Source organism: Aedes aegypti, chromosome 3 (genome assembly GCF_002204515.2).
Source record: "Aedes aegypti strain LVP_AGWG chromosome 3, AaegL5.0 Primary Assembly, whole genome shotgun sequence".
In the NCBI taxonomy this organism is placed as follows: domain Eukaryota; kingdom Metazoa; phylum Arthropoda; class Insecta; order Diptera; family Culicidae; genus Aedes; species Aedes aegypti.
In genome coordinates this window covers 161190292-161217476 of record NC_035109.1, presented here as the reverse complement: position 1 = coordinate 161217476, position 27185 = coordinate 161190292, and the positions used below count along the sequence as shown (strand labels likewise).

General features: G+C 43.6%; 6 protein-coding genes and 3 pseudogenes across 6 annotated transcripts; 4 read left to right on the top strand and 5 right to left on the bottom strand.

Annotated features, from left to right (window-relative positions):
- The first annotated feature begins 48 nt into the window (after positions 1 to 48).
- Positions 49 to 533, top strand: LOC5578461 (histone H2A.8). The gene is made up of 2 exons (XM_021850731.1): positions 49 to 122; positions 218 to 533. The coding sequence occupies exons 1-2, from the start codon at positions 49 to 51 to the stop codon at positions 531 to 533; spliced, it is 390 nt and encodes a 129-aa protein (XP_021706423.1).
- A 583-nt stretch (positions 534 to 1116) lies between these two features.
- LOC110677924 (histone H3) lies at positions 1117 to 2007 on the bottom strand. Its single transcript, XM_021849942.1, has one exon. It carries the CDS (start codon positions 1930 to 1932, stop codon positions 1522 to 1524), a length of 411 nt encoding a protein of 136 aa, XP_021705634.1. The 5' UTR covers positions 1933 to 2007; the 3' UTR covers positions 1117 to 1521.
- LOC110677925 (histone H4) lies at positions 1933 to 3262 on the top strand. Its single transcript, XM_021849943.1, has one exon. The coding sequence runs from the start codon at positions 2189 to 2191 to the stop codon at positions 2498 to 2500; it is 312 nt and encodes a 103-aa protein (XP_021705635.1). The 5' UTR covers positions 1933 to 2188; the 3' UTR covers positions 2501 to 3262.
- Positions 3263 to 6171: 2909 nt separating this feature from the next.
- On the bottom strand, positions 6172 to 7005 carry LOC110677922 (annotated as a pseudogene).
- Positions 7006 to 8876: 1871 nt separating this feature from the next.
- Positions 8877 to 9258, bottom strand: LOC5578460 (annotated as a pseudogene).
- Positions 9259 to 14903: 5645 nt separating this feature from the next.
- Positions 14904 to 15218, top strand: LOC5578473 (histone H2A). Its single transcript, XM_021850730.1, has 2 exons — positions 14904 to 15104; positions 15156 to 15218. The coding sequence occupies exons 1-2, from the start codon at positions 14904 to 14906 to the stop codon at positions 15216 to 15218; spliced, it is 264 nt and encodes an 87-aa protein (XP_021706422.1).
- A 950-nt stretch (positions 15219 to 16168) lies between these two features.
- LOC110677923 lies at positions 16169 to 16645 on the bottom strand (annotated as a pseudogene).
- LOC110677926 (histone H4-like) lies at positions 16557 to 17233 on the top strand. The gene has a single exon (XM_021849944.1). It carries the CDS (start codon positions 16888 to 16890, stop codon positions 17197 to 17199), a length of 312 nt encoding a protein of 103 aa, XP_021705636.1. The 5' UTR covers positions 16557 to 16887; the 3' UTR covers positions 17200 to 17233.
- A 4029-nt stretch (positions 17234 to 21262) lies between these two features.
- On the bottom strand, positions 21263 to 22037 carry LOC110678125 (histone H1B-like). Its single transcript, XM_021850729.1, has one exon. It carries the CDS (start codon positions 22035 to 22037, stop codon positions 21366 to 21368), a length of 672 nt encoding a protein of 223 aa, XP_021706421.1. The 3' UTR covers positions 21263 to 21365.
- Positions 22038 to 27185: the final 5148 nt, after the last annotated feature.

The following is a 27185-nucleotide window of genomic DNA, read 5'->3' as shown; positions in this document are numbered from 1 at the left end:
ATGTTTCCACTTCTACCTCCCTGGTATTGGTACATCGCAGTGCTGCGCATGTATAAAATAACCCTCGTTCTGGCGATTCCCCATCAGTACAGTTTACCGTACGCTTTTGTAAACGTTTCTCTGTTAGTTAAACTCAAACCTACTATCTCATAATGTCTGGGCCGCGGCAAGGAGGCCAAAGTTAAGGGAAAGGCAAAGTCCCGTTCCAACCGGGCAGGATTGCAGTTCCCGGTCGGTCGTATCCACCGTCTGCTCAGGAAGGGCAACTACGCCGAGCGAGGTTGGTGCTGGCGCTCCAGTCTACTTGGCTGCCGTCATGGAATATCTGGCTGCTGAAGTTCTGGAATTGGCGGGGAAACGCTGCTCGTGATAACAAGAAGACCAGAATCATTCCCCGTCATCTGCAGTTGGCCATCCGTAACGATGAGGAATTGAACAAACTGCTGTCTGGCGGTTACCATTGCACAGGGGTGGTGGTGTTGCCAAACATTCAGGCTGTTCTGTTGCCCAAGAAAACCGAAAAGAAGGCCTAAATTACTTCCCGCTCGACTGAAGACCGTGCGCATTCAAACCAAAACCGTCCTTTTCAGGACGACAATATTCGTTCTACCGCTAGAGAGTTGTTCGAAATTATGTATTTGGTGTAAAGTAAACTATTGTATAAGTACGTCTAGGTGTCAATTGCAAATAATATCCAACTACTATCGGCACACAGCACGTCAGCCACTCGCCGTCGTTGGTGGGTGCTACCAATCGCATTCGTTTTAGCACCAACCACTGCTGCTTGCATCTGGATTGTGTGCTGTTTTTGCTGGTGGAAAAAAACATCCCAGTAGGTTAGTTTGTCATAAACAAAGGTGCGCTTAGAGTTAAGTCACAGGAATGTTATTAGTTTGTCATAAACAAAGGTGTGCTTAGAGTTAAGTTACGAGGAATGTTATTCTCAACTTCCACCTAGATTGTGTGCTGTTTTGCTGGTGGAAACATGCCAGCAGTGTTAGTTTGTCATTATCAAAGGTGGGCTTTGAGTTAAGTTTTCTAGGTGAATATCGAGCATCCTCACACACCACATCCTCCATCGTTTGCCATAAAGGGGTAGAAGTTTGAATATGGGTAGAGAAATCACGGCTGATGCTGAAGCCGTTTCATTGTCATTTTGCCTACCGACTTGTGCACTCGATACAAACGGAACACATATGTCGTTACCTGCGTCGTTCAGTCTGCCCTGCCGTTAAAAACAATAATGGCGTAATGTAATGTAACCGATTAATTGGCTAGCGTAGGCTAGGCGTAGCGTAATGTAACCGATTCATTGGCTCTTTCACGATAGCGAGAGATACGAAGATGTTGGAAGTCGAATGGTGTATTTTAGCCGAAATGCGCCAAGAGTTAGTCTAGATTTAGCGAAAATATGGGAATAAGTTGACTTCGTCAGTTATTCCGAGGGAATAATTCCTGATAACTCTTTTGTGGAATGTGGTAGTGGCCCTGAAAAGGGCCGTTTTTTAACGTAGACCAAATTTAGGCACGTTCTCCACGGATACGGCGAGCCAGCTGAATGTCCTTGGGCATGATAGTGACACGCTTGGCGTGGATGGCGCACAGGTTGGTATCTTCGAAAAGACCGACCAGATAGGCCTCGCTAGCTTCCTGTAGGGCCATGACAGCCGAGCTCTGGAAGCGCAGGTCAGTCTTGAAGTCCTGAGCAATTTCACGAACCAGGCGCTGGAAGGGCAGCTTGCGGATCAGCAGCTCAGTTGACTTCTGATAGCGACGGATTTCACGCAGAGCGACGGTTCCTGGCCGATAACGATGGGGCTTCTTGACTCCTCCGGTAGCCGGGGCGCTCTTGCGAGCGGCTTTGGTAGCCAGCTGCTTGCGAGGAGCCTTTCCTCCAGTAGACTTACGGGCAGTCTGCTTGGTACGAGCCATTGTATGATGGTGAAGTTTGTTTTACAATCCAAACGAATGCGTTGAAACGAGGCGAAATAATGAGGGTCGAAAACTCGACGTCTACTTTTATATGCTTGTTTCGACGCAGGCAACCAATCAGAAGCCCCGAAAGAATAGGAAAAGCAAGAATGGCAAGAAGAAAGCACCCCTCGTGCGGGTATAAAAGTGGCAGTCCGCCAGCGGAAGGCATCAGTTTCATTACAACCGTAGTCGAACACCGAACTAAACATACAAAATGACTGGCCGTGGTAAGGGAGGCAAAGGACTAGGAAAAGGAGGCGCTAAGCGTCATCGCAAGGTTTTGCGTGATAACATCCAGGGTATCACCAAGCCCGCCATCCGTCGTTTGGCTCGTCGTGGTGGAGTCAAGCGTATCTCTGGTCTTATCTACGAGGAAACCCGTGGAGTGCTGAAGGTATTCCTGGAAAATGTCATTCGTGATGCTGTTACCTACACTGAACACGCCAAGCGTAAAACCGTAACCGCCATGGATGTTGTCTACGCTCTGAAGCGTCAGGGACGTACTCTGTACGGTTTCGGAGGTTAAATCGTATCCATATTTCCGCTCTCAAAACGGCCCTTTTCAGGGCCACCAAACACATTCCCAAAAGAGTTATCAGGTCAAAATTCAATTACTAATAGCAGTCTGCCATCGTACGGTGTTATGTATCCAACAAGCAAGTTTTTGATTGCCGTCATGAACGACTCGTAAACCCCTCCTCCCGACACATTCTCCGTTTCATTCGTAGCCATCAGGCTGTGTGTTTTGTTGTTGCTCTAGAGTTCAGATAAGTTTATTCCTGTTTTCCAAGTTTACGCTGTATTAGCAGAGCGAATACGATTAGCAGCTCGACGAAATCTCAAGAAACAGTTACTACCTAAATCGTTCGTTTTGACGCCTTCAACTATCCACACAAGTTCCATCTAGCTTCATACCACTCACGTGCATGCATCTCCTACCCGGACTTCATTGCCAGGTAGCAATCGTTCGTGCTGATTCTGCATAACTGTTGTTGTTGGGCATGCATCTCCTACCCGTGTCATTCGTAGCCATCAGGCTGTGTGTTTTGTTGTTGCTCAAGAGTTCAGATAAGTTTATTCCTGTTTTCCAAGTTTACGCTGTATTAGCAGGGCGAATACGATAACCAGCTCGGCGAAATCTCAAGAAACAGTTACTACCTAAATCGTTCGTTTTGACGCCTTCAACTATCCACACAAGTTCCATCTAGCTTCATACCACTCACGTGCATGCATCTCCTACCCGGACTTCATTGTCAGGTAGCAATCGTTCGTGCTGATTCTGCATAACTGTACCATTCCGTTTTTTGCTTGTTTTGCTTAACTTCATTTTTTTCGGTATGCGTTGTTGAGCATCTGGCGCATACCACCGTGCAGTGATTGATTGTATATAATGAATGTGTGTCATCATATTTCACTCATCTTAAACAAAACTATGAAACCAGTTGATAATCCGTTTTCGACTGAGCACCCACAAACCGCTTCCAACGTCGTCATCCACATCGTTAACACACCCAGATTGTGGTGCAAAATTACTTCGGAAACGCGCGAAAACTAACTCGAGTGATCTGTGCAATCACAAAGCACCATGTAAGCATGGTATTCGCTAAGAGATTTGAGTCCGAATTCATGTTCTACTACAACTAGGCTGTCAAGGACAAGTGACGAACTCATTATGGCTTCATCGAATAGTGATCGTAGAACAGATTGTTTGTGAGCTTTTAAAAAATGGGAAAATCTTATAAATTTTTAATATTTGCATATAAATTCTCAAATTTACTTGATTCCAACGAAAATAGCTTTGACGCGAAGTGTCATACTAATACTCTTTACTTCTGCATTCGGTTTGCTTAACTGATTGACAGAAACTTTGTTATTTCGTTCAGTATGTTGTGGGTCACGCACTATCAAAGTTACCCCGTTTTACGGTAATGCCAACTTTCGACGGCAAAATTTAAGATAAAAATGTTTTCTACAGTGTGCAGGAATAATCAGATTATACTCCACAAAACTACCAAAGTTACCCCGCCTTGCGGTATGATTAAGTTTGTAACGGTTACCTCAGCTGAGAAACCTGATAAAGTCTAGAAGAACACGGTTTTCCTCATTCAAAACTGCATTTCGATAGTCCCGAAGATGGGGATCAGTGAGAGAGGTGGGTCCATGTATGTAGTGGATCAAAACACTACAACAGCACTTTATCTGCTGGGTAAGTGAACGGTATGTTACTGAAAGCATACTTTTTGGCGTTTCTTTCGGAATCTATGGTATGGTATGGTTTTCAACGGCAAATCGACGCGCGTACAGTATGGCTCATAAAAAAAAAAAAAAAAAAAAAAAAATACGGAAGGTGCAATCGCAACTACAGTCACCCCACAGTTATGGATCAACTAAGGGTCACTTTTCTGAACAAGACATGATTAAAATAAATGATCCATAACTGTGGTACGGGTTTCAATGCCCCACAGTTATGAATCAACGTTTGTGGGAATACGGTCGGAAAAAATATGATCGAGCATTTTATAATTGATTGCGATGTTGCACAGATTTATGGCTCACGTAGGTAAAATGTGTTCTGCGTAATTGCAACTCTGTTTGATGAGATATTCCCGTTTTAATCCAACTCTGATCCATATCAGAGTGCTATCCATAACTGTGGGGTGACTGTTGTTGTTGACAATATGAGTGTTTTCGGTCTCATAGTATGGGGACGGCTTTTAGTGAACTTGTGGGCGCTTGAGACAGTTTGGCAGTCATGTGTATAACTTATGTCATTTGTGCCTATGCTTTGCCTCTTTTAATTGCGAACAACCTTCCCTTCTATTCCAATGTTGGGTCTTCCAGTTTTGATTTTTCACACTCTAACAACGCCCCGTATTATCCGCATCCATTTCGCCCAATTTCAGAATCCACTGACCTAATAACCGAATAACGATGAATGAATTAAACTCCTCTATGCGTAGTGTGCCTTTATTTGTATATTTTACTTTGAATTTTGGTTATTAGAAACGGAACTCCCCAGCATACAACAACACATCGAACCATTAGGCATTTGTCGATCAGCCACAATAAAATTTAACAATAAACTCATATTTATAAACAGCGTAAAACTATCTTTTCCTGAATAAAGAAATAAAGAATAAAGAAAAAAAAATCCATTGTGAATGGTTCATTTTTCTTATCATTTGGATGTCGTTCATTCGAAACGGAATATTACGAATGTTATACTGTGAATATCATTCTAAAACAAAACACATTATAATGCAAAACTTCTTAAGGCCCGTCATTCGTTTTGGCAACAATGATGACTTTTCAGCATGCATTTCAAAGTGATAAAACTCAGTCGTGATAGTTTATATTGACTTGAAAAAAGAATCACTGTACGCGCTAACATGCATAAAGTATGCTGATACTTTTTCAACTGATTTTCTTCGATTCGAAATCGTGAGATGAATTAGCAACAATCATTAACGACGCGTACAAATTTCAACGACGGCCTGCTTCGCCTTAACGGCTACGGGTTTGAATGATCGAAAAACAATTATGGATCCTGCTTCCTTAAACGCATAAAGTGATCAGTGAAAAATAGAAGCAACCGTTCCATCGGAAGCGATGCTGAGCTCCGCCAATGTGGATAGAACAGTGATAGTTATGCTTTCCAGCAAAGAAGCATGAGACACACCATCAGCAACAGTTTGTATTACCTCGAAAAGGAAAACCCCCGAGATACACGATAAGGAAATTGGCTATTATTTTGTGTTAAAAATGGGCTGCGTACATCCTTGGAGTTAGCATGTAAGTAGATTTTGAATACCATTTACCCAAGATTTGGAATTTTGAATACCATTTACCCAAGATTGGTATTTTTGTTTTATTTTTTATTTATTTATTATTTTTTTTTTCTCTACTGGTTGGGACTGGACCTACCTCTCTGCCTGGCCCTTTTGCAGTTCGAGATCAGTGCGTTGTTCATTATTGAAAAAAAAAAAGAAAAAAAAAAACGAACGAAGCAACACCTCAAATCGTCAAGCAAGAGCATAATTTCAGAAATTCAAGTTGAAAACAAATTGTTCGATTGATTATCGAGTGACCAATCGGTCAAGGTATCAGCTTGAAAGACTGTCTAGATGTGTGCTCTTCACCTTGAGATTCGCCTTGAGAAAATCATCGATCGTACGGTAAAAGGAATATTCTTAGTAGTAACTCTTTGATATGATCTTCATTGGTAGTCCTGAAAAGGACTGATTGGATAATGAATACTGTTTCACAGTACAGTTGCGGGTGCTTCCGAAAGTTGCTAACTTTACTTTTTGGCAGCGGTCTTCTTTGCGGCAGCTTTCTTGGCTGGGGCAGCCTTCTTCGGTTTTGGGGTCTTTGGCTTCTTTGCGGCGGTCTTCGAAGGTTTGGTGGCCTTTTGCTTCGGGGCAGCAGCCTTCTTTACACCTCCGGCCTTTTTGGCAGCCTTTGCACCGGCAGCTTTGGCTTTCTTCGCTGCAGCTGGCTTCTTGGCTTTCTTTTCGCCGGCTGGCTTCTTGGCCTTCTTCTCTCCAGCTGGTTTCTTGGCAGCCTTCTTCTTCTCTCCGGCAGCCTTCTTGGGTTTCTTCTCACCGGCCTTCTTCGTTTCTTTTCACCGGCGGCCTTCTTAGCATCAGCCTTCAGTTTGAACGATCCGGAGGCACCAGTTCCCTTGGTTTGGACAAACTTGCCCTTTTCGACACCATTCTTCAGCGCCTTCTTCAGGAATGGGGCAAGCTTGGCGACATCGCATTTGTAGTTGGCAGCAATGTACTTCTTGATGGCCTGCAAGGAGGATCCGTTCCGTTCCTTTCAGGGTTTTGATAGCAGCAACCACCATATCGTTCACCGGGGGATGGGTCGATGGCTTCTTTGGCTTGCCCTGTCCCTTAGGGGCCCTTGGCTTCTTGGCCTTGGCTGGCGAGACAGCAGGGGCTGCGGCAGCGGCTTCAGCGGCGACTTCAGACATTTTGAAAGGCAGAAATAGTAATGCTTACACGTTAGAGTAAACGAATGAAGACAAATCTGGCAAACAGTACGGTGTTCGGAAGAGATGTCTGTGTTAGGGATGCAGACATGGTCGTCCACTGAATGACTGTTCGTGAAATATTGTATATTTTTTTGGTAACATCTTTCTAAAACTCAGTTTTCCGTTCTTCACTAAACATATTTACATTTTAGTATGTCCGTCTGGCGAGTATATGAATCTCGCTAGCAGCCCATTACCGCTACACTGGGCTGGCATTGAGAAAAGTACCACGTAAACATGTCGTAATGGCACTCGTGCTTCATATGGTGTGGCTTCGCTAGATAAAACAATTAATAGCAACTATTGAAACAATGCTATCATGCTTGCCGGTAATGAATTTAGAAACATCAATAGTCGCTCTTTGCGTTTACATTCATATATTATGAAAAATCCGTTACCTTATGGCTCATAACAGGTCTCAAACAAAGTCATTCCCAGTGCTGACGGGCGATGTTCGTGGGTTTGGTTTAAGTAAACTTTTAACAATGTTAATTTGATGGTTTTCCATAAACCATACCCACAACATGGGCTCGATAAAAATGTCAATCAATCAATTTTATTTTAATCTGTAAACAAAATAGTCATGTAACTCATAATCGTTTAAAAACAAAGCAACTCTCACCCGCTTGAGATATACCCACCGTTGATTGTCCAATTTCAACAAATGCGTTGCCTTAGCCATCGATGCCACCGCACTGCACAGGATAGTGAATGTTTAGTTAAGATTTTGGTTTATGTTGAAATTTATAACTGCAAACTCGCTACAATAAAATACAATCTGTAATATCAGACAGCACACCCCGCAAGAACATCGCTGCCAGTGCGAGTCTGTAGGACATGCATAGCCCTGAATAAGAATCAACGCGTTAGGTCAGTGCCGCGTTTGTTGTAGTTTGGTTAATTAAACTTTCTGTCGGTTTCATTACTGTTAATTCCATGTAAGCAAGAAATTAAAAGAAGCTTTGGTAATCGATCCCCGAAATGTGAAACCCGAAAAACGCGGTGAGCACCAAACAATGTACGTGTACATACGGCACCTATACGTTTCCGGTTTAAAGAATCGTTTTTCGGGATTGCAGCCGAAAGTTGCTGCAGTTGTTGATTATTTGTAGAACTGATTGATTGCTCGTCAGCCTTGAAGATCTGAGTACTGATATATAATGTCTGTCGTTAGGGCCTGGTGGAACCCGCTCCGGTACGGAGAACAAGGACACCTCAATAGGGAAAATTTAATGCCCTACCCTTCACCACTAGCACAAACGGCGCCGTCCATGAGCGTAGCATGAGCTCCATGGTTCATATTTTAAAAGATTGAAATTAAGTTCACGTACTTTGGCGTGATTTGAGATTCTAACGTAATGGGCTCACTAAATAGCTCACTCACTTTGTTGAAATATGTTACTTTTGCTACTAGGCTAGATCGATATATTTGCTTTGCTGCTGTCTGATAACGAGAAGGCAGACCGTTTCACTCATAATGATATTATTTTCTCTCTGTGCGATACCTGAAAGTAGGCAGCAAATCATACAGGTTGAGTTTAGGGCGTCATTGCCACTATTCGGTAAGTATTGTCAGTTCAGTCAGGCTTTTTGCAAAGCATAGAGGTCCAAGTAGATATTTTGAAACAACCAAAGGTTGGTAACAAGTAGTCCGGTGGGATCAATTTGACATTTGAATCATGTAAGCAAACTACGATGGGGTGGTATGATGTTCGCCATTACGAAACAGTCGGTTAGGCTATTGAGTATTACAGTCGCTGCGAAGGGTCATTTTTTTCCGAATTTAACTCTTTTTCTATGATTGAAATAGTGGCCCTGAAAAGGGCCTTTTGGTTTGCTGCGATTATTCGATGTCGGTCCGTCATTTACTTGGAGCTGGTGTAACTTTGGTGACGGCCTTGGTGCCTTCGGAAACAGCATGCTTAGCCAATTCTCCTGGAAGCAGAAGACGGACGGCGGTTTGAATTTCGCGGAAGTTGATTGTCGAGCGCTTGTTGTAGTGAGCAAGACGGGAGGCTTCGGCGGCAATACGTTCAAAGATGTCGTTGACGAAGCTGTTCATGATGCTCATAGGCCTTTGAGAAAACGCCAGTGTCGGGATGGACTTGCTTCAACACCTTGTAGATGTAGATTGGCATAGCTCTCCTTCCTGCGCTGCTTCTTCTTCTTCTTGTCGCCCTTGACAATGTTCTTCTTGGCCTTGCGGATTCTTCCGCGGCCTTTCCACTGGTTTTCGGTGCCATCGCTATAGGTTTGACGTTGTTTTCGATCCAAGGGAAACAGAAACTGATGCCGTTCGATTGTTGTTTGTTGTTGTTGTTTGAGAGGGACTTTAACCCGAAGGTCATTCGTCCCTTATCGCTGGGTTTTACAGTTGGGTCCAGTAATCCGGTGGTGGTTAAAAATGCGATTAAAGCTTCCTCGTTTGGTGGCGATAACGTCTCTTCCAGGGTGCCGTCCAAATTAAAGCCAAGCGTTCAGTGTTGTAACATTGACAGTCAATCAAAATATGGTGGACAGTTAAGGGGTACGCAAGATGTGCAAGTAGGGGGATCTATTTTGTCAATACGGTAACTATGGGTTAACGGGTGTGGGACCAAATTCGTAAAACGGGTTAAAATGCGACGATGTTTGGGGTTAATGTTATCGGGCCAGGGGAAGTGGATGATTTTAATCTTTCTGAGAAGCAATATCCCTGCTGTTGTACCATTTAGTGCTCCAGGAGTCATGGATCTTCTCCTTTGTCCATCTCTGAGCGTCGATGGATGGAATAGAAACATCCTCTGGGTTCATGCTGCGACCTACACCTGCTAACCGGTCAGCCTCCTCATTACCGTGGATGCCAGAGTGACCTGGCACCCAACAGAAGGTGGCTCTGTTGACCAAAGCAAGTCTTTCGGCCTCCTGAAGCCAGGGGTGTTTCAAGGAGTAAGAATCCATTTCTCGAAGACAACTAGCAGAATCGCTGAAGATTACTATGGGATGATCCGATAGGGTGGAACAGAGGTGAGTGGCTTTTAGAAGGGCATATGCTTCGGCACTAAATATGGAACAAGATGGGGGGAGGGCAGCACTGATGTTTGGGAGTGTAGAGTAGCTAGCAATGCCATAACCAACATAACCATTACATACAGAACCATCTGTATATATTGTTAGGTGGTTGGAGTATTTTTCAGAGCGGAGTTTGTTGAAGTGTGATTGAATTATAGAATGTGGATCACCAGCTTTGACCTGATCTAGAAGAGAGAGATCTATTTTTGGGGTGGGTTGATTCCATGACTTGGTTTTGGATCTAGGTAATACGGCTATTTCTGGAAGCGATTGGTTTGTGAGGGATTGGAATAAGTCAGAGGCTCGTGTGACCAGGGGAACGTCATTTCGACCCCCCAGACTCAGCCATCTGATAGCTTTGGAAACAACGTTAGTTGTTAAGGAATAGTCAAAAGGGAGTTGTCCGCATTCAGCCATAATGGATAAGATGGGACTGGTAGCAAAAGCTCCTGAAGCTAGACGGACAGCTTTATTATACAGTGGGCTTAATTTGTTGCTTACCAAATCACCACCTCTGCTGAAGAGGCCAACACCATAGAACATCTTAGGTAGAATCCAACTGTTGACGATTTGTAGGATAGATGTTCGGTGGGCGCAAGGTATACGGGAGCCGATTACTTTTATGAGATTAAGTCTTTGGTTGATGGATTTGCGGACGCTATTAAGGTGCTGCCTGAAGCTAAGGGTTCGGTCGAGATGAATACCAAGGATTTTGAGGGATATTTGGGATTTTATAATTGTATTATTTAAAATGATGTCGGGGAGTTTTGACATCTTTTTTCTGTTTGCGACTGATGTGTAGAAGTTGGGATTTTTCAGGGATATAGTGAAACCGTGTTCGTCAGCCCATTTTGAAACACTCAGAACTGCTGATTGAATTCGTTTTCTGGACAGAGATTTTATGCTGTGGAAGGTGAGTATGGTGATGTCGTCCGCATAGACTAGTATGAAGATATTGGGCGGAATGTCCTTGAATAGCGATTGGATGCAGATAAGGAAGAGTGTTGGGGCAATTACCGAACCTTGAGGAATACCATTTTCTTGACATCTCAACTCAGATCGGTTGTTGCCTAAGATGACCCTAAATCTCCTATCCTGAAGGAAGCTTTGGACGTAATGACCCATGCGACCTTTGATTCCCCATTCTTCAAAAGATTTGAGAATGGGAAAACGCCACGCACGGTCGTATGCTTTCGACAGGTCAAGGGATACAACGTCACCATGTATTCCCCTTTCCAGGTGTGAGTTAATGATATCTTCAAGTTCGGTAAGATAGTCATCAGAGCTTTTATCTGGGCGGAAAGCAAACTGTCGATTATCTAGTAAACCACGAGATTCCAGAAGAGTGATGAGTCGTCTGTTAACCATTTTCTCAAGAATCTTCCCAATACAGTTTAATAAAGTAATGGGGCGGAAACTGTCGGCATTATTTCTATCTTTATCGGGTTTGGGAATGGGAACAACTAATCCTTCCTTCCAAGAGTTAGGGATTTCACCGCGGTTCCAAATGTCGTTGAATATTGTAAGGAGGATGGATTTACCTATTAGGGGAAGGTTCTTGAGAAGTGGATAACCTACATCATCCGGGCCAGCTGATGACCCGTGGACTCTGTGTAAAGCCCAATCTAACTCTTCATATGAAAATCACAGTTATACTCTAGATTTTCATCAGTATTGAAATTGGGAGGAGATGCTTCTATGGTGTTTTTGTGGGAAATGAAGTTATCAGAGTAATTGGAGGAGGAAGATGATTGGGAAAAGTGATCAGCAAGATGTTCGGTAATAATTGAAGGATTGTCAGTGATTTGATTACTGATTTTTAGTTTAATAGGCTGTCTACTTTTACTACCGTTTAATCGATGGACTTTGTCCCACAGTTCTTTTGAAGTACTGTCAGGGTTAATTGAGGAAATGAATTCGTCCCAGCTGTCCTGTTTGGCCTGTTTAATGACCGATCTGGCTGCATTCCTAGCAGCTTTGAATTCAGAAAAAGTGGTAGAGTCTTTACGATCTTCCTTTGCAATCTTCTGAAGAGCACGTAGTTTTTTGCGACGGAGTTTGACTGCAGAACGAACCTCGGGTTCCACCATGGAACCGACTTTTTATCCGGGAGAACCATTGTTCTGGGAATGTGGTGCGTAGCTATGGCAAACAATTGTTGAACGAATTCCTCAGCTGAGGAAGGGGCTCTGTTGGAAAATACCGAGAAGACCTCGTTTTGATAGCTAGGCCAGTCAGCCAGCTCATACTTCCAACGAGGACGGCAGGAAGACACAGGAGGAGCTCTATTCAGTTGGATAACAATAGGAAGATGGTCACTACCACAACAGTCATTGTGGACCATCCAAGACAGCTGGGAATTGAGGCTATGGGAGGATACTGAAAGGTCTAAGGCTGATGATTGACCAGTTGAGAGACTGATTCTAGTGTGACTACCATCGTTCAGCAGAGTCATGCCATATTCGTCAAAGAGTTGGCATAAAATCGATCCTCTAGCATCATTACGATGGCAGCCCCAAAGAGTTGAATGACCGTTAAAATCACCCATTAGGAGAACAGGGGATGATATTTGGTCAAGTATTTTGGCAAGACTAGCTTTAATGGGGAGGTTATGTGAGGGAGAGATATAAATGGAAACCAGTGTGATTTTCAAGGGGAAATCAATTTCTATGGCTACTGCGAATAAAGAATCATATGAAGGGAGAGAAATTCTACGATGAGGAATATCAGATTTTATGGCTAAACTTGTACCGGTTTTGTAGGGATTATCAGGGTTTTCGCAAATGTACAGATCATAACCTTTGATGAAGTTTATTGATGTTGAATTGGGAATCATTGTTTCCTGTAACGCTAAAGCAATAGGGTTGAATTGAGAAATTAATAATTGTAATTCTGAGAGTTTACCTTTAAGTCCGAAGAGATTCCATTGTAATGCTAGGCAGGATTGAGTTGGTTGGTTAGAGGACGATTGACTATTTATGGGGTTTGATGTGTTGGCCATTGTGAGATTGTGAGTGAGGGGAGTTGAGACGAGTGGAATCCATTAGAGTTTGCAGTTGGTCGAGAGTGCCAGGGTGGTTTGGGGGAGATTTGTAGTTGAATGGGGGATAAGCAAGATCAGAAGATTGTTGCGATTGGTCAGCACTTGCTTTTTTAACAATGGGGGCATGAATTTCCGTGGTTGGATGACGTTTGTGTTTCTGAACGCTTGGCTTTGGAAGGACAGCACTTACCTGGTTCGAGACGCCTACACTGGGTTGTCCGGGGCACTCTGCTTGGCACTGGAATCCGTTTCCATTTCGGAGCCGCTACCTTCATCCTTCATAATCTGGATCTTGCGGGATCGCTTCTTCTCCTTCTTACTGGTGCACTTCTTTTCAAGTTCCTCGATCCTGCTGGTTAGCTTGCTGATGGTTTCGGTCAGTTGCTTGATCAAGTCGTCTTTGGCTTTCAGTTGATCCGATTGTCCCGTAGATGTACGGGCGTTGACCAACCTCTGTTGAACTGCTGAGCTGACGGCAGCATAGGAACCGCCGCCGGATTGGATCTGCTTCTTCGCTTCTTCCTGGGAAATGCCTTTGTGGTGAATCGCAGCCTAACGATTTCTTTCTCCATCGCGTACACCGGGCAGGATCGGTTAGCAGGTCCGTGGGCACCTTGGCAGTGCTGGCAGAAAGGGGCAGCGTTGCACTCCCCTTCGAGATCGTGGGTTTTGGAGCAGTTTCGGCACTTTGCAGCGCCTTTGCACCGGAGTTTGGAGTGGCCATAGTTGAAGCACTTGTAGCATATCATCGGGTCCGGATGTACATGCGTGTCTTGATACGCAGTGGTCCGACCTTGATGTGTTCGGGCACTGCTGTTCCGTTCAGCGTCAGAATGACAGTTGGGGTATTAACCGGCTTGCCATCCTGCATTCGGGTGATCCGTTTTACACCGACCACTCCGTCCTTGGCCAGCCATTCCATCAGCTCTTGTTCCGTCTTGTTTTGGATTTCACGACATGAAATCACGCAGCGCCTTTTGTTGAAGACGGGGTGGAGTTCCACCGTCACCGCCATTCCGTTGAAAAGCTTCTTCATGCTGAGCAGTTTCCTTACCTGCCCAGCGTCACGTACTCGCAGCACATACTTCATCCCGTTCGCTTCCGTTGTGGTGTTTTCGATTTCGCCGACGAGGTCCTGCATTGATTTGCCCACGATAAATGGGCACAGCTTCGTTTCACCGTCCGTTGCATACAAGGAAAGGATTTGCAGCTGGCCGATGCCTACGCCGCCCATCCATTCCGGAACCGTTGGACCGCCATTGAACGCCGTGGGGGGAAGCCCAGGGTCCCACCCCGAACTCGCCGCCATGCTCGTTCGCACTTCTTCGCGCAAAGACTCTCTTTGCACTGTATCACTTTTTTCACACTAATGGTATAAAGTCTTTACCGTATCACTGTTACTGTCACTGTCACTGTACCACTGAAAAGTGGTTAACTGTTTCTTCAACCGCGATCGGTTGGAATGTCACTGCACTGCTCACTGTTGATTCGCTCGGAAAATACTCGCTCTCGAATACACGTCCGCGCGCGCTGGTGGTTGAAAACTGATGATGATGATGCCGTTCGACCGGAGCGGTTTATCTTTTATACTCGTAGAATAGAGAGCACCGCTACGGCCCCCTTCGAATTTGTTTGCTGTTTCGATGTTCCACTTCTACCTCCCTGGTATTGGTACATCGCAGTGCTGCGCATGTATAAAATAACCCTCCGTTCTGGCGATTCCCCATCAGTACAGTTTACGTACGCTTTGTAAACGTTTCTCTGTTAGTTTAAACTCAAACCTACTATCTCATAATGTCTGGCCGCGGCAAAGGAGGCAAAGTTAAGGGAAAGGCAAAGTCCCGTTCCAACCGGGCAGGATTGCAGTTCCCGGTCGGTCGTATCCACCGTCTGCTCAGGAAGGGCAACTACGCCGAGCGAGTTGGTGCTGGCGCTCCAGTCTACGTGATAACAGAAAGACCAGAATCATTCCCCGTCATCTGCAGTTGGCCATCCGTAACGATGAGGAATTGAACAAACTGCTGTCTGGCGTTACCCATTGCACAGGGTGGTGTGTTGCCAAACATTCAGGCTGTTCTGTTGCCCAAGAAAACCGAAAAGAAGGCCTAAATTACTTCCCGCTCGACTGAAGACCGTGCGCAATCAAAACAAAACCGTCCTTTTCAGGACGACAATATTCGTTTCTAACCGCTAGAGAGTTGTTCGAAATTATGTATTTGGTGTAAAGTAAACTATTGTAATAAGTACGTCTAGGTGTCAATTGCAAATAATATCCAACTACATCGGCACACAGCACGTCAGCCACTCGCCGTCGTTGGTGGTGCTACCAATCGCATTCGTTTAGCACCAACCACTGCTGCTTGCATCTGGATTGTGTGCTGTTTTTGCTGGTGCAAAAAAAAAACATCCCAGTAGTGTTAGTTTGTCATAAACAAAGGTGCGCTTAGAGTTAAGTCACAGGAATGTTATTAGTTTGTCATAAACAAAGGTGTGCTTAGAGTTAAGTTACGAGGAATGTTATTCTCAACTTCCACCTAGATTGTGTGCTGTTTTGCTGGTGGAAACATGCCAGCAGTGTTAGTTTGTCATTATCAAAGTGGGCTTTGAGTTAAGTTTTCTAGGTGAATATCGAGCATCCTCCACACCACATCCTCCATCGTTTGCCATAAAGGGGTAGAAGTTTGAAATATGGGTAGAGAAATCACGGCTGATGCTGAAGCCGTTTCATTGTCATTTTGCCTACCGACTTGTGCACTCGATACAAACGGAACACATATGTCGTTACCTGCGTCGTTCAGTCTGCCCTGCCGTTAAAAACAATAATGGCGTAATGTAATGTAACCGATTAATTGGCTAGCGTAGGCTAGGCGTAGCGTAATGTAACCGATTCATTGGCTCTTTCACGATAGCGAGAGATACGAAGATGTTGGAAGTCGAATGGTGTATTTTAGCCGAAATGCGCCAAGAGTTAGTCTAGATTTAGCGAAAATATGGGAATAAGTTGACTTCGTCAGTTATTCCGAGGGAATAATTCCTGATAACTCTTTTGTGGAATGTGGTAGTGGCCCTGAAAAGGGCCGTTTTTTAGAATGGTAACTAACGTAGACCAAATTTAGGCACGTTCTCCACGGATACGGCGAGCCAGCTGAATGTCCTTGGGCATGATAGTGACACGCTTGGCGTGGATGGCGCACAGGTTGGTATCTTCGAAAAGACCGACCAGATAGGCCTCGCTAGCTTCCTGTAGGGCCATGACAGCCGAGCTCTGGAAGCGCAGGTCAGTCTTGAAGTCCTGAGCAATTTCACGAACCAGGCGCTGGAAGGGCAGCTTGCGGATCAGCAGCTCAGTTGACTTCTGATAGCGACGGATTTCACGCAGAGCGACGGTTCCTGGCCGATAACGATGGGGCTTCTTGACTCCTCCGGTAGCCGGGGCGCTCTTGCGAGCGGCTTGGTAGCCAGCTGCTTGCGAGGAGCCTTTCCTCCAGTAGACTTACGGGCAGTCTGCTTGGTACGAGCCATTGTATGATGGTGAAGTTTGTTTTACAATCCAAACGAATGCGTTGAAACGAGGCGAAATAATGAGGGTCGAAAACTCGACGTCTACTTTTATATGCTTGTTTCGACGCAGGCAACCAATCAGAAGCCCCGAAAGAATAGGAAAAGCAAGAATGGCAAGAAGAAAGCACCCCTCGTGCGGGTATAAAAGTGGCAGTCCGCCAGCGGAAGGCATCAGTTTCATTACAACCGTAGTCGAACACCGAACTAAACATACAAAATGACTGGCCGTGGTAAGGGAGGCAAAGGACTAGGAAAAGGAGGCGCTAAGCGTCATCGCAAGGTTTTGCGTGATAACATCCAGGGTATCACCAAGCCCGCCATCCGTCGTTTGGCTCGTCGTGGTGGAGTCAAGCGTATCTCTGGTCTTATCTACGAGGAAACCCGTGGAGTGCTGAAGGTATTCCTGGAAAATGTCATTCGTGATGCTGTTACCTACACTGAACACGCCAAGCGTAAAACCGTAACCGCCATGGATGTTGTCTACGCTCTGAAGCGTCAGGGACGTACGATGTACGGTTTCGGAGGTTAAATCGTATCCATATTTCCGCTCTCAAAACGGCCCTTTTCAGGGCCACAAGCACATTCCCAAAGAGTTATCAGGTCAATATTCAATTACTAATAGCAGTCTGCCATCGTACGGTGTTGTGTATCCAACAAGCAGTTTTTGATTGCCGTCATGAACGACTCGTAAACCCCTCCTCCCGACACATTCTCCGTTTCATTCGTAGCCATCAGGCTGTGTGTTTTGTTGTTGCTCTAGAGTTCAGATAAGTTTATTCCTGTTTTCCAAGTTTACGCTGTATTAGCAGAGCGAATACGATTACCAGCTCGACGAATCTCAAGAAAACAGTTACTACCTAAATCGTTCGTTTTGACGCCTTCAACTATCCACACATCACTCCGGCCTACCCGGACTTCATTGTCAGGTAGCAATCGTTCGTGCTGATTCTGCATAACTGTACCATTCCGTTTTTGCTTGTTTTGCTTAACTTCATTTTTTTTTTTCGGTATGCGTTGTTGAGCATCTGGCGCATACCACCGTGCAGTGATTGATTGTATATAATGAATGTGTGTCATCATATTTCACTCATCTTAAACAAAACCAGTTGATAATCCGTTTTCGACTGAGCACCCACAAACCGCTTCCAACGTCGTCATCCACATCGTTAACACACCCAGATTGTGGTGCAAAATTACTTCGGAAACGCGCGAAAACTAACTCGAGTGATCTGTGCAATCACAAAGCACAAAGCACCATGTAAGCATGGTATTCGCTAAGAGATTTGAGTCCGAATTCATGTTCTAACTACAACTAGGCTGTCAAGGACAAGTGACGAAACTCATTATGGCTTCATCGAATAGTGATCGTAGAACAGATTGTTTGTGAGCTTTTAAAAAATGGAAAAATCTTATAAATTTTTAATATTTGCATATAAATTCTCAAATTTACTTGATTCCAAGTGTCATACTAATACTCTTTACTTCTGCATTCGGTTTGCTTAACTGATTGACAGAAACTTTGTTATTTCGTTCAGTATGTTGTGGGTCACGCACTATCAAAGTTACCCCGTTTTACGGTTAATGCCAACTTTCGACGGCAAAATTTAAGATAAAAATGTTTTCTACAGTGTGCAGGAATAATCAGATTATACTCCACAAAACTACCAAAGTTACCCCGCCTTGCGGTATGATTAAGTTTGTAACGGTTACCTCAGCTGAGAAACCTGATAAAGTCTAGAAGAACACGGTTTTCCTCATTCAAAACTGCATTTCGATAGTCCCGAAGATGGGGATCAGTGAGAGAGGTGGGTCCATGTATGTAGTGGATCAAAACACTACAACAGCACTTTATCTGCTGGGTAAGTGAATGGTATGTTACTGAAAGCATACTTTTTGGCGTTTCTTTCGGAATCTATGGTATGGTATGGTTTTCAACGGCAAATCGACGCGCGTACAGTATGGCTCATAAAAAAAAAAAAAAAAAAAAAAAAAAAAAAAAAAAAAAAAAAAAAAAAAAAAAAAATACGGAAGGTGCAATCGCAACTACAGTCACCCCACAGTTATGGATCAACTAAGGGTCACTTTTCAGAACAAGACATGATTAAAATAAATGATCCATAACTGTGGTACGGGTTTCAATGCCCCACAGTTATGAATCAACGTTAGTGGGAATACGGTCGGAAAAAATATGATCGAGCATTTTATAATTGATTGCGATGTTGCACAGATTTATGGCTCACGTAGGTAAAATGTGTTCTGCGTGATTGCAACTCTGTTTGATGAGATATTCCCGTTTTAATCCATCTCTGATCCATATCAGAGTGCTACCCATAACTGTGGGGTGACTGTTGTTGTTGACAATATGAGTGTTTTCGGTCTCATAGTATGGGGACGGCTTTTAGTGAACTTGTGGGCGCTTGAGACAGTATGGCAGTCATGTGTATAACTTATGTCATTTGTGCCTATGCTTTGCCTCTTTAAATTGCGAACAACCTTCCCTTCTATTCCAATGTTGGGTCTTCCAGTTTTGATTTTTCACACTCTAACAACGCCCCGTATTATCTGCATCCATTTCGCCCAATTTCAGAATCCACTGACCTAATAACCGAATAACGATGAACGAATTAAATTCCTCTATGCGTAGTGTGCCTTTATTTGTATATTTTACTTTGAATTTTGGTTATTAGAAACGGAACTCCCCAGCATACAACAACACATCGAACCATTAGGCATTTGTCGATCAGCCACAATAAAATTTATCAATAAACTCATATTTATAAACAGCGTAAAACTATCTTTTCCTGAATATATATAATATAGAATTATATGCATTCCACTCAAATACAACCCATTTTAATATGGTAGTACATGACGATAAATTGGAGCTATCGCCCGGAAGAGCCGATTTGAGTGAAATGAAGCCAAATTTGGGTCGGTTTGTGTTTCCGTGTGAGCTTTTCTCACCTTTGAGCCTCCACGCTAAAAACATATAACACAGAATTGACACACAGCACAGGGGTGCGTGAAATTTTTCAATCATCTCTGTGAGCCATAAAATGTACGATAAAAGAAGAAGAAACCAGCACAGGAGAGATTTTTCTGCATAGCAAAATATGACACAAACTTCTTGTCGATCTACAAACCCCCGATTTCGTGTAAATCGTAATCAATTCTGTTCTCTATAAATATTTTTTTAGCGTGTTCGAACGTGTTGGGTTCTGTTTCCGTGTGAGCTTTTCTCAGCTTTGAGCTTCCACGCTAAAAACATATAACACAGAACTGACACACAGCACAGGGGTGCTTGAAACTTTTCAATCATCTCTATATTTTTTTAGCGTGTTCGTTCGAGCGGCTGGTTGAACGTGTTGGTAGAGACGAGAGAACGACGACATCCTGTTGCATGTAAGTTTTCGTCATCCTTGTTTGCTTCACACTCTAATGAACTTCACACTCCATATGAACGGCGTCCATTCCGTCCAAGATCAGAATTTACTGGCCTAACGAATAAAGAAAAAAAATTCCATTGTGAATGGTTCATTTTTCTTATCATTTGGATGTCGTTCATTCGAAACGGAATATTACGAATGTTATACTGTGAATATCATTCTAAAACAAAACACATTATAATGCAAAACTTCTTAAGGCCCGTCATTCGTTTTGGCAACAATGATGACTTTTCAGCATGCATTTCAAAGTGATAAAACTTAGTCGTGATAGTTTATATTGACTTGAAAAAGAATCACTGTACGCACTAACATGCATAAGGTATGCTGATACTTTTTCAGCTATGTTAGTGCAAAACTAGGTGATTTTCTTTGATTCGAAATCGTGAGATGAATTAGCAACAATCATTAACGACGCGTACAAATTTCAACGACGGCCTGCTTCGCCTTAACGGCTACGGGTTTGAATGATCGAAAAACAATTATGGATCCTGCTTCCTTAAACGCATAAAGTGATCAGTGAAAAATAGAAGCAACCGTTCCTTCGGAAGCGATGCTGAGCTCCGCCAATGTGGATAGAACAGTGATAGTTATGCTTTCCAGCAAAGAAGCATGAGACACACCATCAGCAACAGTTTGTATTACCTCGAAAAGGAAAACCCCCGAGATACACGATAAGGAAATTGGCAATTATTTTGTGTTAAAAATGGGCTGCGTACATCCCTGGAGTTAGCATGTAAGTAGATTTTGAATACCATTTACCCAAGATTTGGAATTTTGAATACCATTTACCCAAGATTGGTATTTTTGTTTTATTTTTTATTTATTTATTATTATTTTTTTTCTCTACTGGTTGGGACTGGATCTACTTCTCTGCCTGGCCCTTTTGCAGGTCGAGATCAGTGCGTTGTTCATTATTGAAAAATAAGAAGAAAAAATAGAACGTAGGTTACGATGTAGATGAATCGAAGCAACACCTCAAATCGTCAAGCAAGAGCATAATTTCAGACATTCAAGTTGAAAACAAATTGTTCGATTGATTATCGAGTGACCAATCGGTCAAGGTATCAGCTTGAAAGACTGTCTAGATGTGTGCTCTTCACCTTGAGAAAATGATCGATCGTACGGTAAAAGGAATATTCTTAGTAGTAACTCTTTGATATGATCTTCATTGGTAGTCCTGAAAAGGACTGATTGGATAATGAATACTGTTTCACAGTACAGTTGCGGGTGCTTTCGAAAGTTGCTAACTTTACTTTTTGGCAGCGGTCTTCTTTGCGGCAGCTTTCTTGGCTGGGGCAGCCTTCTTCGGTTTTGGGGTCTTTGGCTTCTTTGCGGCGGTCTTCGAAGGTTTGATGGCCTTTTGCTTCGGGGCAGCAGCCTTCTTTACACCTCCGGCCTTTTTGGCAGCCTTTGCACCGGCAGGTTTGGCTTTCTTCGCTGCAGCTGGCTTCTTGGCTTTCTTTTCGCCGGCTGGCTTCTTGGCCTTCTTCTCTCCAGCTGGTTTCTTGGCAGCCTTCTTCTTCTCTCCGGCAGCCTTCTTGGGTTTCTTCTCACCGGCCTTCTTCGTTTTCTTTTCACCGGCGGCCTTCTTAGCATCAGCCTTCAGTTTGAACGATCCGGAGGCACCAGTTCCCTTGGTTTGGACAAACTTGCCCTTTTCGACACCATTCTTCAGCGCCTTCTTCAGGAATGGGGCAAGCTTGGCGACATCGCATTTGTAGTTGGCAGCAATGTACTTCTTGATGGCCTGCAAGGAGGATCCGTTCCGTTCCTTCAGGGTTTTGATAGCAGCAACCACCATATCGTTCACCGGGGGATGGGTCGATGGCTTCTTTGCCTTGCCCTGTCCCTTAGGGGCCCTTGGCTTCTTGGCCTTGGCTGGCGAGACAGCAGGGGCTGCGGCAGCGGCGACTTCAGACATTTTGAAAGGCAGAAATAGTAATGCTTACACGTTAGAGTAAACGAATGAAGACAAATCTGGCAACAGTACGGTGTTCGGAAGAGATGTCTGTGTTAGGGATGCAGACATGGTCGTTCACTGAATGACTGTTCGTGAAATATTGTATATTTTTTGGTAACATCTCGTAGACTCTCCCCTACCCCATTAAATGCTACGTTATTTATGGACGGTCCCAAAGATCCTATTACAAAGATTGTGCGTGATGATTCCATGATAAAATTGGATTGTATGCTTCCAACCCACTCTTGTTAGCGGAAAGTCACAGATAAACATCATGCCCAAAACTAAAACCTGAGGTTAGACATATTAAACTAATCAAATAATTAACTTAATTCATGATCCGTTTTAGTTGCTGCGTAAAAATGATCATAATCCATAGTATGACGATTTTCGCAAATATTTTTTAATGGGTATACTGTAGGAATATGGTAGACATTTTGTTTCCCAGGAATAGCAACAATGTATAAAAAGTATCAAATATTATGCCTAATCAACTCTATATTCTCTATTAACTCTTTTTTCATTTTGTTCACGAGATAATATTTGAGGCTCTTTTCGTGTTGGAAATATTCTGCGTTTTTCAAGGTATAGAGTATCCACACGAGTTAAAATGGTCGTATTACAAAATGAGCTCTCGACCCAAAACACGGGTAGATAACCTTTTCTTGGTGCGTTATGGAGTAAAGATCTACCAGTGAATCCTAGTTCTGACAGCTTCAAACGAAGAGGACAGCATATTATAGTAGTCAAAGGAACATTTATTAGCCCTTGTTATACATTTTTAAACTTTGCTGAAAGTGACAAGTCTCGATTTTCCCAGTTGCCGAGAATGATCTCGAGACAAGAAGAAAAAATGAGTCGAATTGTTTTCTATTTCTTTTTTGATTAGTTCTCTAGTTTGAAGAAGTAAGGACTAGGATTCTGATGCATGGACAATATCGGTGTAATTTCTTGGCTTTATCTAGGGATTCGAAGGGAATAAATAGCGGATCCTTTCAATTACAATCCTTTCCTCCAATCAACTGTAAGAAATAAATGACTCGACTTGAAGTCGAGTCTAGTACACGACAGTGAAGACAGCCTTACAGATGAGGTCAAAATACGCGTATATGTCAAAGGTTACAAACTCTAGTGAAATTAAATAGTATAGTACTTAATTCGGTTTTCCATTTACTTCAAGATTAGAAACGTTTGTCAACTATTTCTTCAGTTTAGTGCTTTTGAAAATGTCAGTAGGGGCGTAGGTCGGCCATTGTGACAGCCATCCTTGGATCTCGAGATGTTTCACATTAATCCCATTGAATTAACAGGTATTATTGTAGGTAGGTAAAAAATAAAAGGAAAGTTGCTTCATATAATACAAATCACTCCCCGCCACTCCCCGCGGATATATTTCACCCAAATGCTTCTTAGAAAAAGTCTAAGGAATCGATTAGAGAAGAATGTTTTTTTGGTATTTATTATTTATTTATTATTAGTCAACAGGTAGAATGGTCACCCCAATGAGAAAATTCTTAAAACTAAGACATAAAGCGACGAAGTCAAATTTTTACTAACATAAGACACGTCTAAAGTTACACTTATTTCTTTCACGCGATACATTAAAGTCAAATACAAAATAACACTGATTGAATAAACGCGACATGTTTCGGACTGGTTCGTGAAGGCTATAATTAGTACGAGTGACAGAAAGGTTGAAAAACGAGTGAGTTCGGAGATTGCGGCGCCGTGTATTGATGTCTAGCATGTTGAGCAACGCAGGGCAATCCATGTTGCCTTGCAAAAAATCGCCAATAAAACAGGCTGTCCACGCAAGGGAATCCTCTTCGATGGCCTCTACGCCTACAACGGCGAAGTGGAACAATCCGGGATGTTCACTGGTTCTTGGGGGGAAACAATCACTGCACTGTGGGTTTTCGGTCGGGAGAAAAACTGAACTGCACTTCGTCACTTGCTTAACAACGGAGTGTATTCAACCGGACGGGTCAGAAGTGCGATAATAACTGCTGATTGGGTGTGATAGCTATGTTAGATCGGGGTGCGATCCTACGATCAATGAGATGCTGGAGGGTACTCTTAGGGAGATATTGAGTGTTGAGCATGAGATCTGACGCGGGTGATCGTGTAGTGTTTCAACAAATTTTGTTTTGGGTTTTGTCGCGCATTCTATTGCGGTGGACGCAACATACCGGTATTTCATTAAAAATTCAAGAATTCACTGTGTACTTAAATCTAACAATTCAATGCTCTTAAGATCTAAGGTTGGCATCAGATGCTGCGCTGTTGTTCTGGATACTAGGCTCTTCGCCAGAAGTGGAAGTGGAACGAGCGTCATCGTTGATGGGAAGCAGACAGACCTTCACGATAGGCCGGCCGAAGACTGCGCCAGATGCAAGTCTGACCTTCGCTACGTGCCGGGGTGTAACGATGCGATACGACTGAGTCTCGTCAGCGACGAAAAGCGGTTGGGCAGAGGGTGATCGGGGGCCTCGACTGAAAGTGTGACTGCTTCAAGTGTAGTAGGTCGCATTTCGAGGACCTCAGGATGGAATTCTTTGGAACTTGGGACTGGGAACATGCTCGGCCATTCCGACGCGTCGGATGCTAACCAAGATGGGTCCTTCCACAGCAGAGCAGCGTTGGTGAGCTCGCAAGCATTAGTACCTCGCGAGATAAGATCCACCGGGTCTCCAAACCGGCGACGTGGTTCCTAATTCCTTCTTCCTTCTTTGGTGAGCGCACAACGAACCTGCCTGATTCGTTACGGATGGTGGATGCTGAGAAGTGCCTATCGCAGGTTGTTTCCTCCTTCGAAGGCCACGACTGTTGGGACTACTTTCGACTCTCTAGAATCGAGGTAACTGTTTGTCGAGATCCTCAGTGGTGCACAGCAGAGCGACTCTTTCAGAGCCTCGGGATTGATCATGGGTTTTTACAGGACCGCTAACTACCCAGCCGAACACGGTACGCTGGAGAATTGGTTGATTTGTTGGAGAACCGGCCACGACTGGTAGCTGACCTTCCCGCAGAAGACTGAAGAAAAGCTGAGCGCCGATAACCATATCGATCCTTTGTGGCTTGGCAAAATCTGGATCGGCTAAGACCACAGTAGAAGGGATATGCCAATTGGAAACATCAATCTTCCTTTCCGGCAAATCATTGGTGATTTTGGTGAGAATGCTGAACGTAAGTGTGTTCGAATAGGTGGAGTCAACGGAACTGAAAGTGGTCACGGTACACTGATTGCTGTTGACTGTGGATCCACCCATTCCAGCGATGACTGCAGCTTGTTTTTGTCGGTTCAGTCTCAACAACTGAACGATTCTCTCGGTGATGAAATTCGACTCCGAGCAGGAGTCCAACAGGGTTCGAACGAATGTGGATCTTCCGGAAGGGCCATGGACTTTAACCACGGCGGTGGACAACAAGACAGTTGAGTAGCTAGTCTTGGTCGAGTTGGCTGCAGCCAACGCATTGGAAGTGTGGGGCTGCTGGGTGGCGGACGTGGTGGTGGTTGAGTCAAGTGGAGCGGGGACTGAGAGTAATGCTGGGATTACGGACTCGTCGTCGATACTTGAGGTGGATTGCTGAGTTCGAATGGGTGGTTTTGCTTGGGGTTGGGTGGAACGATCGTTGGGGGAGGGATGCAACAATGTATGATGCCTTTCATTGCATCTCCGACAGCAATCATACTCATCGACAAATCTCGAAAACTTATTCAAACAGTCTCAAGTCAAAAAGTGAATAAACTTACTTTATTGATCCTACGTGTTTCGCAGACGAAATTCCCCATGTTCCGCTCCTACCCAACTAGATTTTTCACTTTTAGAACGTTTAATCACCGGATTTACAAAACGACGAAAGTAAGATTTTCAACTTTTGCAACCTAACCACTACTTTCGCCGCCCCGCTGTATAGGGAGACAAAGTGACTTAACCACGAATCAAAACAAAACACTACTTGAGTCGATTTTACACTGGTAGAAAAACGTCGAAAGTAACTGTATGAAACGGCTTATCATTTTGTTATAACTATATTTGTTGAAAATAATAGAAACTACCTAGTTTTTGAACGCGATCTGATTGTATGCAAAATTTGAGCGATGTACACGACGAAAAAATGTTAAAAAGGTGATTCATTTTAAAACAGTTTTAGAAGACAGGTTTTGATTCTTCTCAATTAGTTTTCTCAAAACCGTATGAAAGTTACTTACGTCGATTTGAAAAAGTAATCGAGAAATGTTTTAACGGTCCTTATCGCGTCCACAGTCACACTCATCAATTTAGAGCGCTCTCGAAGCGCCATTTTGCTTCCTAAGAACGCCACGCAGCAAGCAAGGACCACCAAAACCACCACAAACCAAGCAAAATCCAAAAAACCGGCGATGCCAACCCACTCCTCCACACAAAAAATCCGAAAAAATTGCATACTCTAGAAATGCGTACTCACCGAAGCCACGCCGACCCAATGCTCGCAAGCCCTACCCACGATGGCACAGGTTCTGACGCCCAAACCTGGAAACGCGATGATACTGGTTCTGACGCCCAAACCAATAAACGATTGGATCGAGTTTTAACGAGAAACCCGAAAAAACGGCAGGAAAAGGGGTGCGGGTTTTGTCGACAAACCCGTAAAACGATTCCAAACACTAGTGTTGATTCTGCACTTTCAACCACTGTGCACAAGCGCCAATTGGGTTGTTTAGTGATGAAAAAATCACAGTTTTTTGTAGCTTGATGGAAAGAGCACATTTTTCTAAGTATAACACGATTTTATTGCGCTTTAATATCTTAATTTTGATATAGTAAATGATTAAAAAAGATTTCATTCCGTCGACTCAATGACATTTCCATTTGCATAATGACAGCTCGTACCGAAGTAAAATTTGCCGAGGGGTGATTCAAACGCGATTTCCATACTAAATTCAAACGTGTTTTAAAAATAGTTCCAGGGCACGAAAAATTATGAAACTTTGGATTTTGGGTCAGTTGTTAACGTAGAATCAGAATATGTAAAAAACAGGATACCCCTAAACAAACCAATTCACTGCGCTTTCTTTCTGGTTCTATTGTCCAGTTTCACAGTCACAGTCCAAAGTTCGTTTCACTT